The sequence below is a fragment of the Xiphophorus hellerii genome, chromosome 15 (assembly GCF_003331165.1).
Source record: "Xiphophorus hellerii strain 12219 chromosome 15, Xiphophorus_hellerii-4.1, whole genome shotgun sequence".
Classification (NCBI taxonomy): domain Eukaryota; kingdom Metazoa; phylum Chordata; class Actinopteri; order Cyprinodontiformes; family Poeciliidae; genus Xiphophorus; species Xiphophorus hellerii.
This window is the reverse complement of record NC_045686.1, coordinates 16,610,030-16,620,495: the sequence shown is the minus strand read 5'-3', so window position 1 is coordinate 16,620,495 and position 10,466 is coordinate 16,610,030. Positions and strand designations below refer to the sequence as shown.

The following is a 10,466-nucleotide window of genomic DNA, read 5'->3' as shown; positions in this document are numbered from 1 at the left end:
CTTTCTGGATGCAAAATCCCATCCAAGTTGCACAGACTCCCTTGTTGGATTAAAACAAACATGATTCCCCTCTTCTGTTGTTCTAATAACAAATATCATTTTCAGATCATACCAGTTCAAACTGGATTGGATTGGATTCGTGTGAAACTCTTATCTAATACAAAAACTACACCTAAACCATTTCCTGGGATTAGAGCAAAGTTGCATAACACAGGCTTGACTAGTTAATGCTGTTGTCTTCACACACCAAGACTGTCGAGCGCACGGGTGTTAGATTTAATTATTTAGATATACAGTCATGAAGTTGCATATATTGGTAAAATATCTGTGATGTTCAGTCTAAGAAAAAAAAGTATCACAGTCATCCCAGCCTGAATGACTCAGCAGCCTGGTCACTCTAACTGTAAGTGTTACACTTTCCAGTAAATCAACCCTACATGAATGTGTGGGGTAAGAGACAGGCGTCGTTGCAATGGCGACAGGACCCCACAGGGAACATCAGCTGTTATGGTGTTCCTGTTCTTTACTTTCTTCTGCAGTAAAACATAATCTGCAGCACTCTGTGGGAATTTTATTAAACAATGCATAAACAAAATACCAGGCCCACAGGGAACAAGGAGGAGCTCAGTGGGAAGCTAGATTCCAAGTATGTGTACATACTTCTAAAAGACGCCTTACATAACTAAGTTTCAACAGGTTAAGCCACAGAATAAATTTTAAAAAAGCTTCCTTGTTTGCTATTCTTTGCCTCAGAAAACTTTAAATGCAATTCCCATAGGCTGACTCATTTCCATTGAAGACAAACAAGTCTGCATTTGCATGTGGGCGTATTTCGCTTCCTTGACCACACAAACTTCAGCCAGTAAGAACAGCATTCATGCACATTATGGTACAGCCTACACATGTGAGGAACACATTTCCTTGCAAAAGTATTTACATCCTTTGATCCTTTGATATTTTTTAATTTTCCTGGTGAAGTGACAGGAAAATGTTTACTTTTTTTTTTTACATTTATTTTACACACCCAAATCATTTATTTAAAAACAGCGAAACAGTTCAAGCCTAGTTTACATAAGGTGTATCTGTGAACATTAGTTTTTCAAATCTTGCCACAGATCCTTTGTTTAATTAGAGTTTGGCCATTAATTGAGTCATTCTAACATACAAATGTGTTAAAATGACTCCAGTTAACTTCAGCTCTGGCAGATTAGGGTAACTGTTCAAACCTCTGCACAAATCACAAGACTTTTCTCAGTCTTTAACAGAATTTTCATTTCAGTATTATCTTGTTTTTAGCTCAATAATGACCAACTTCTCTATTCATATTGAAGAAAAGAATCCCTTCAGCGTGACCTGGGTACCATGTTATGCCATGCTGTAGGTGTATTTGGAGTGTTAGTTGTCAGCCACTGTATTTTGTATGTTGGGCACATGACTTGACGGAAATTGCAAAGATGAGCTCTTTACCTTTCACAAATGACTTCTTTATTTGATGAGATTTATGTAGTGTGCGACTAATAGTTGTTTTTCTGACAAATTTTTTCACATGACCTTCCTCCCCAAAGAAAACTACACATAGACAAGAAGATATATGGAAAATATTTATTGTGAAATTTCTTTTGTGACTGAAAGAACTGGCAGAATTTCTCACATACACACAGAAATAAGTCATATCTTTTGCAGACACTACCTAAATATTTCCAAGCATGAATGTGACATGTGGAGTCACATTTCCCATTTTCTTTTTTTTTTTTTTTTTTTTGTCAAAATAATGTCAACGCTGGTGAAAAAAACATTAAATAACAAAACCTGAAGAGAAACACATAACAGAGCATCAAATGATTTGGGGCAATAGAGCTTCCAAACATTTAACGGGGAAAGAATAAATAACAGAATATGGAAAATACACTAATTACTGAGTAGTATCAGTTAATCATTTCCCCGGATTTTTACGTTCAGTCACCTCACATACAGTACAATCAAAAATACAACTTGTATTTCTAATTTTCATTCCTGGAAAAAAAAACCTGATCCAGGTAAAAAAAAACAAAAAAACAAAAAGAAACAAACAAACAAAAAAAAACAATACAATCAGCATTTTTGAAAATCATTATTAGAAAATGTTGCAAAATGTCGTGCAACTCCCTCCAGATGCAGGTCAATCTCCTAGTAATCGATTTCTACTGATCAAGCGGTTCAACCTGACGCAGACTCTACACCCTTTCACTTGTAACCCAAATGTTCAAGAATTAAAAGGGAAAGGCGAGCAAACAAGATGTTCAACAGAAAGGTATCTTTCTCTTGTACTGCACCTTTACATTCTGTAGAGATGGTAGCCATGTAGCAGACAAGCACAGCCCTTTACTTCTGTTTTTTGCTCAGAGAATTGAGAGAACAATTATGTACAGACAAAGTTTCTCCATTCTCTTGGGTAAAATTTTACATTATATACAAAAATATATATACTTTAATGGGGCATCTCAATTGGCATGAGCCATGCACCTTTCCACTCCTAAGTAGTTAAGCATTGTCTGGACCAGCTCTGGGAGATCGTAGTCGTGTTTCCATCCCCAGTCCTTCCGTGCGTTGGAGTCATCAAAGTCCATGGGCCAGCTATCAGCTACAAGGTAAAAAAGAAAATTTGTTGATGAGTTTTGAACACGAACATCTATTGTTACCAAAATGACAAAAAACATCAATATCTGCACAAAAATTCCTAAAATATGTTAGTTTAAAGATTCTTACCAATTGCCTGTCGTACTGGGTCGATGTTGTATGTGACCTCCAGCTCCGGCATCTGCTTCCTGAGCTCCTGGGCCAGTTCCTCAGGTGTGAAACTCATGGCGTTGATGTTGTATGTCCTCATGCTCAAAGTGTCAGCAGGTGCCTCCAACACCTCCAGGGTGGCACGTAGGCAGTCGTCGATGTACATCATGGGTAGCTGCGAGTCAGGCCTCAAGTTGCACTCAAACTTGCCCGTCTTGATTGCATCATGAAAAATCTGAACTGCATAGTCTGGACAGGAACAAAATAATATCATTATTGTTTTTTTCATTATTATATTAGCAGATCTGATGTTAGTCATCTTGAAATAATAAACATGTAAGAAATTAAAGTCCAAGACACTTTAAAAATAAAAGCTCCAACTGCTGACAGAAAGAGTTTGGTTGCGGTGGCTGTCTATTTGTGTGAAAAGAAATATGCAGACAAGGATAGAAGAAGATTATTGCAGCCATAAAAATGCAATAACTCTGAATTTGGCTGTCTAAGAAGTTTGCAACATTGACAAGGACTAGAACACAGAAATAGACCTCATTAAATGTGAAAGGTATTACACCCACTGAGGTCATTATTCATCTCATGCTTCACTTCCTTGTGATGTTTTAATAACATGAAGTATGTTAAACACATTTCCAAATGTCATTTTGACTGCCACCAACTAGAGTTGCTTACATGAGGTCACTAAAGTTCATCTGGTACACTGACAAAAACCAAAAAATCCTTTTGTACACCCACTAGGAGACACTTTAATTTTGTCCCAAACATTAGTTCCACTATTTTGAATAATAATTCACTCATTAGTTACAGACTTTTACCACAAATTTACATGATTTTCTTTCAAGAATACAGGCATGTCATCTGCATATTGATTTATCTAGCAAAACCCAGAGTATGAAGCATTTGTAACTACTAGTTTTTAATATAATATCCATGCCACTTCTTTGAAACTCTGAAATCCAATTTAAATTGTTAACTTGTTACCAATTAAAACCATTCAAAACAAACATTGGCCCTTATGTCAGATGTACTTTTTTATTAGCCTTGTGACAACTCCACGTGATGGTGTCACATTTGGTACACACCCCTTGTTGCTTTTCCCCAACAGCTTGTGATTGTAATCTGACTAGGTTGGATCTAATAACATATGTGGACCACTTTCATTACATCTCAAACATTCTCCAGCTACATTAATAGAGCAACAGGATTGTGCTGATATGTTGCCCAATGAATCTTTGCCACATGGAATAGGATTTACAGAGGAACTAAACAAGCAAATTTATGATCTAAAGATGATCATCATTCTATATTCTGCAACCCATTCCAGAAAACTAAATATATCACAAGTTGTTATGAAGTCTCAAAAAGAGCTTAAATCTCTTTAAGCTCTTAATAGAGCTTAAAGCTTTTGTTTTTGTTTTACGAAAAAATAAATGATGAGATAAATAATGACATTAAGAAACTCCCATAGTTAATTTTAGATTCATTCATCATTCCTACCTGTTGTGCCACCTCCTGGCATAGAGTCTGCAGAGATGATTCCTGGGTAACGGAGACACCGGAAGTCCAGGCCATAGCGGTGATGGTAATACTAAAAAGACAAAAACAAATGTATTAGAAAATGCTCACTTCAATAAGTTTAGAATTGGTAGGAAATGACATTACAATTTGATGATAATTTGGCAACAGATATATAGAATAAAGCGCTCACCTCTCCCATTAACTCTGCATGAACTTTGGACACCCCATAGATAGTGCGAGGTCTCTGCACACACAGATCTGGCGTTGGGTTACGGGGCGAAGAGGGACCAAAAGCTCCGATGGTGCTTGGGACAAACAGCCGCAAGCCATGCTCTGCAGCAATGTCCAGGATATTGTGAAGCCCTAAATAGGAAAAATTGAGAATGCCATCATTATTTGAAATAAAGTCATTTTAATTCATTCTAAAAGTATGTTTCAAGAAAGTGGATTATGTGTATTTTCAGCAATTTAACTTGTACAATAATTTGGGTTCAAATGTTATGCTTCTAATCTTATAGCATTATAGCTTATCCTCATTGGGTTTGGAAAAGTTAAGTTTTTCACTTTAGCTACCACATCTAAGTAATGTTATGTTAGTTTACTCACCAGTGATATTCACAGAGCGTGCCAAGGCCACGTTAGCCTCTCCGACTGCACTGAGGAGGGCGCTGTAGTGAACCAGCCAAGTGATGCGGTTGTTCACCACAATTTCTCTTAAGTTCTTGTAGTCTAGGATGTCTGAGTAGATAAAGGGACCTGATGGCGGCAGATTAATGTAAAAAATCAATATTACTTCAATAATTGATTACGCTTAGTGGTTTTCATAGAAGAGCTTTTAGGGTTTTAACATTTCTACATGTGAATATTTTAAAGGAAGCTAAAAGCCTGTTGTAACGATTGCAAAGATAAATGTTGTGAAATAAAGGACTTTCTTCAAGTTTTCAGCATTAGTCACACACTGACTCGATGAACTTTATGTTGAACCATGAGGTTGTCTATTGACCATACACTAAGGAGATAACATCTCTGAAGACAGTTGAAGCTTACTCACCGCTGTGAAACACATTATTGGGAGGTTTCCTGATGTCAGACAGAATGACATTGTTCTTGCCAAATCTCTTCCTGCAAGGGAGTTAAGAGTTAGGAGAGATAAAATGCATTACAAACGGATGCACTGTTTTGTTACATCTTACATAACACATGAAGCTAGTTGTGAAACAATTTGCAGAATTTTATTGTTAAAACGAATGAGAGTTCTGACCTCAGCAGTTTGGCCAGCCCGACTCCAAGTTGCCCAAGGCCACCTGCAAATGATACATGAGTCATGTGAGGACTTGACACTGAGACAATGAGGCACAGCTAATGATCTCCAGAGCCTATTTCCATGGAGACTTAAGCAACTGCAAAAGAGGGCCATAAGAAAACCCTCCTGCTGCACTTGACTTCAACTCTTTGTGCTTAAACAGAAACTGCTTCCAGCTTTCTTTGCCAAACCCCTTACAAATCCCACCGCTGTTTAGGTCCCTTCAGAGCACAGCTTGTTCGAGCTCACATGTTACATTCACAAATCTCATCTTAACTGAGGAGCAATAAAAGGAGACTGCTTTTCAGGAAGTCATTGTGGCGCTTTACATTACAGAGCAACATTCTGCCTAAATGAGATAGATGCCCCATACCTGTGATTAGCACCTTGGGGTGATCTGTTTCTGAAAAAGACACAGAGTGGAAGCTTGCATCCGATGTAACCTGCCGGGGAGAGAAGCTGATGGTACGAACAGCCACCGTCAGGGGCTGGCAGCCGCACCCCGGGGTGCTCAGCAGGGCTTGCTTGGCTACCTTGGTGAGGTTTCTAAGAACAGGCATGTTGGAACCTGTAGAATAAAAAAAGTAGGTATGAGATGATATAAGACTTTTACAGAAGATTGCCTTCAGTAAAATACCAGAGTGAAGTAAAAATTGATAACATGATCTGCATTGAAACTGAAATACCCGTTTGTTTTTTGCAGTTATAATGCTAAATATAGGATAGATTGGCTTATTTCTGTTACAAACACAGACCTAAGAAAGCACAAACATCAAAATACCTGAATTTTATTTACCATAACTTTATTTCTTGTCAGCCAGATGACCAGCAGCATGTAGCTGGGTTGAAAACTACTTTCACTCTGGAACTTTCCTATTTCTTTTTTTTTTTTTTCTTCCTTTATTTGTATAACTTTTTTTTTTATTAATCAGATATATTATGTAAAGATCATGGCTCATGGCGTAAACCATTGCAAGCCTGTGTTTCTGCATATATTTAATCGACCCGACTTTTGCGCAACGCATCCTTGACGTGACAGACGTGAACTTACCTCAGGGCGCTAACTGGGGGCTTCCGAAAAGTTGGAAAGCATGTACCGTAACTTGAGAGTATTTATACTGCCCTGCCTTCAGAGAGAGCCAATCGTGGAGAGAGGGCGTATAGCGACATACAGAGACAGAGGAAAACGGTGCCAAGAACAGGTTGGCGACCTCAATGACCGGATTTAGAAATATTTTTGGAACGCATTAGGAATCACTTAAACTACTCTGTCTTGAGCTGAGAGCGAAACAAGGGACTCTCTAATACAGGATACAAAAAAAGATGGGGAAAAAAACAACCTTCCAAGAAATAACACTATTAATAACAAGATATTTTTACTCGCTCTTGAACTTTCTTTACGCACATTCCAGTAAGGTTCACAGGAATTCACGTAGACATCAGGAGAGCCAATTGTGTAATATCCGAGACCTCCTCCTCCGCCTCATCTTTGATATGTTTAATAAATGTTCGCTACCTTACTAATAGTTTTAAAACATTATGTATCACAATATTCAGCGTTTAATTAGATATAGTGGGGTTACAATATTTTTACATTTCTTTCTTCCTTTTCTCAATGAATATAAAAAGCAGGCCGAAAAGCCGGGTGAAGATGTCTGAGTCATCTTAAACCTTCTGTTAGGCTGATAGGCTTTTTTCCCAAATAAGATTATGTTTTATTTATTTTTGACATTTAAGAAAACAAATATGTACAGAGCGAGCACGCTTACCTCATTGTGAAAAAAGCACACGTGGTAGAGAATATGCTAATTCGTACAGTTCTTTGAAAAGCCTGCATAAATTAAAATTAAACGGAAAAATGCAGTTTGAATGGACAAAAAAAAATTTTTTTTAAAAATACTCACCGGTTATGAGAATCGATGGGAGGAAAAAAAAACAGAAGAAACAAAAATGTCTGACCAGGTTTTAAAAGAGAGCGAGATAAGTGATGCGGTTTCCTGCTTTGAGTTGCTCCTCCTGCGCGCTGACGTGACGCTCGGGTGTTATCTCCGCTCGGTGTTGCATCAGCCTCGCCTTCTACTATATATGTATCAGCGGCCATCTGCGTCCAGGGGGCCGGGCCGGGCTTGACTCCGATTGGTGGAGGCTCGGAGGTGCGGCGTTCTGACCAGCTGTGCTACCTCATCAGATTTTCTTACAGTAGCGGTGCCACGCGTCTAAAACTTCTGCCGTGATGTTTACAAACCGAAAGCTGCGTTCATGTTAAATATAATCGTTGGATAACATTCTTTGAGTGACGAGACCGAAGTGGAAGCTTTGGCATAGCATTGGGACAATTTCTGCACGACAAAAACACAAAAATATCCCTTCCTTCATCAGAATATCCTATCCGTTTAAAAATGAAAAGCTATCGCAGATGTTTGCACTAATCATTTTATGAGAATATTCTACCTTTTAAAACATATTTTAACTACAGAGGTGTTTGAAAGAATGAAAGAGTTTCAGACGGGTGAAAGGTTGTTTTTTTTTATTGAAATTAATTTAAACACAGACATCTACAAATACAGATCACCGCAAGCTCTTTCTTGCGCATTAATACGTTGTTGACAAATGCAGCGTAGCCACAATGTGTCCACCGGATCGCGCAGGTCACCGTGCATCTCAGCACGTTGCAGCACTGAATTCTCTTTGACCTTCTTCAAAATAAATATTTACAACCTGGCACTAACAAATTATTTCACCTTAGCTCACTTCTACCACACAATTATATCAGTAAGTGCTTCTAACTTACTCAAAGTAACAAATATTTAATTGATCTCAAACAGGTCTTTAAAAACAGGCAATTTGCAGAACAGAACATATCATGCATACAGAACCAAGAACAGGAGCTTACCACTCCTTTTCTGTTTGAAAAGGAGTAGGAAGAACACTTATTTAATCCTATCATTTATCTCAATTTAATGACTTACTTACAATGCCCTAATTATCAAAAACTTGTAATTAAAATCATGTTATAATATTCATGTTCCTATTCGATATACTGTGCTGAAGAGCCAGCAAATATACTTTATTACATAGAGAAAATAGTTACAAACTAACTCATAAGATGAGAAAAATCTATAGTACCGTAATAATGACAATTTAAATAACAATCGACATATAGCCATAGAATAATTACCAACTCCTTGTCAATGTACACAGCTAAATTCTTCTGAATTTATGTTTAACCATTACACTCTTGGATAAACTGCCAATTTTCCCTAGTTAGTATGGATCTCTACAATACATATGTAACTACAGTATAATTGAATTACCTAATTTCAGAATTGTAAAGGAAAAAGGAAGAACTCTGTTACTGAACTTGAGTAGATTTTTAAAATTAAAAACACTTTAAGGCTCCAAGATTTGCAGACTTAAAATCCAATTAAATTGTGTGAAAATAAAGTTGCCCCCAGTGTTTATCTACAAAGTTTAACATTATCCTCAATGTTAAGCTTTAGCCACCAATGGTTATCGTTATGTCTGATGTTTAACATTCAGTGTTATCATGGCTGTTTAATGCCATCCAGGATGTTTAACTTTATCTCTGATGTTTAGTATTTAATATCCAAGATATTTAACGTTGTCCCCGATTTTTTATTTAATCAAGGAGAATGCTTAATGTTATCCTCGATGTTTAACATAATTGCCAATGTTTACCAGATGTCAAATTTCATCTCCAGAAAAGTTTCTAAAACCTTTTCTAACTAAAAGGTTTAGTTAGAAGCTAAGCTTTTTGTTTTCTCAGTTATTTTTCTCTTCACAGAAACTACACCCGGTCTGGCGTTGATTAGCTGTGGTTGCTTCCTGGAAAAGGGCATTGGCTGACATGATGCTGCCATCACCTAATCGTTCGTCCTCTTCTTTTCATTTCCATGAAGATGGAAAGTTCTCCTGATCAGCTGACGAGTTGTTGTGTCTCTGCTCTGTCTTCTCTCACCTCCAGTGGGTCATGGCAGACGGCTGCTGGTACTGAGCCCGGTTCTGGTTCTGTTGTTGGTTTGCTCCTGTTAGAGGGGAGTTCTTCCTCTCCACTGTCACAACATGCATGCCCTGTATGAGGGACTACTGCAAAGTCAACAACTCAACACAAGCGATTTGCTGTCGCCCCCTGCTGGTCAGGGGGAGTGAATGCCATAAGTAATGACTCCATAATCTGATGGATTTTACTTGGTACAAACTTTTTAAACTACTTTATAATTAAGTGAACCTAATGAATTGATAACTTGAATCAATAGTAATCTGACTAAATTGAAATTACTTTTTGTAAAATGCCATGACAACAACATTGTTGTGAATTAACGTTATAAGCTTTGAACCTTTTGATATCTACTTTTGGGGTTTTGAACTTTCTTGTATTGGTTGTTGGGGGTTTTGTTTTTTTTGTTTTTTATATTGTTTATAGGTGGGGCTCATTTGTTAGTTTGAAAGTTAAATTTTATATATTACCAATTCACAACAAATGTCATCTCAAGGCACTGTGAAGTAATTTTAGTTCAATTACATATACTCCACTTTTGCTAGTACAATAAGCTCAGTTGATTCTTAAAGTAGTTTAAAAAGTTTGTACCAAACGAAACCCAGCAGATTGTATCGAGTCATTACTTATAGCATTCACTCCATCTGAGCGACAGCAAATTGCTTGTGTTGAGTTGTTGACTTTGCAGCAGTCCCTCATACAGGACATGCATGTTGTGACAGTGGAGAGGAAGAACTCCCCTCTAACAGGAGCAAACCAACAGCAGAACCAGAACTGGGCTCAGCACCAGCAGCCATCTGCCATGACCCACTGGAGGTGAGAGAAGACAGAGCAGAGACACAACAA

The 10,466-nt window shown here is 37.6% G+C and overlaps 1 protein-coding gene across 2 annotated transcripts; it reads right to left on the bottom strand.

Annotated features, from left to right (window-relative positions):
• Positions 1 to 1,742: 1,742 nt before the first annotated feature.
• On the bottom strand, positions 1,743 to 7,673 carry tdh (L-threonine dehydrogenase). 2 transcript variants are annotated; one of them, XM_032585944.1, is made up of 9 exons: positions 7,507 to 7,673; positions 5,976 to 6,170; positions 5,561 to 5,603; positions 5,351 to 5,421; positions 4,906 to 5,055; positions 4,490 to 4,662; positions 4,279 to 4,369; positions 2,746 to 3,015; positions 1,743 to 2,620 (listed from the first exon to the last, which is right to left on the bottom strand). In XM_032585944.1, the coding sequence occupies exons 2-9, from the start codon at positions 6,160 to 6,162 to the stop codon at positions 2,481 to 2,483; spliced, it is 1,125 nt and encodes a 374-aa protein (XP_032441835.1). In that variant the 5' UTR covers positions 6,163 to 6,170; positions 7,507 to 7,673; the 3' UTR covers positions 1,743 to 2,480. The 2 variants fall into 2 exon arrangements, with proteins under 2 accessions (XP_032441835.1, XP_032441836.1); XM_032585945.1 differs by lacking the exon at positions 7,507 to 7,673 and adding an exon at positions 6,654 to 7,444.
• Positions 7,674 to 10,466: the final 2,793 nt, after the last annotated feature.

Excerpts from the sequence above, each read along its gene's own strand:
- tdh (XM_032585944.1), bottom strand. The coding sequence starts at position 6,162 with ATGCCTGTTCTTAGAAACCTCACCAAGGTAGCCAAGCAAGCCCTGCTG. Across the intron at positions 5,422-5,560 it reads GGGCTGGCCAAACTGCTGAG|GAAGAGATTTGGCAAGAACA; the intron begins GTCAGAACTCTC and ends ACTCCCTTGCAG. Across the intron at positions 4,370-4,489 it reads ATGCAGAGTTAATGGGAGAG|TATTACCATCACCGCTATGG; the intron begins GTGAGCGCTTTA and ends TTGTCTTTTTAG.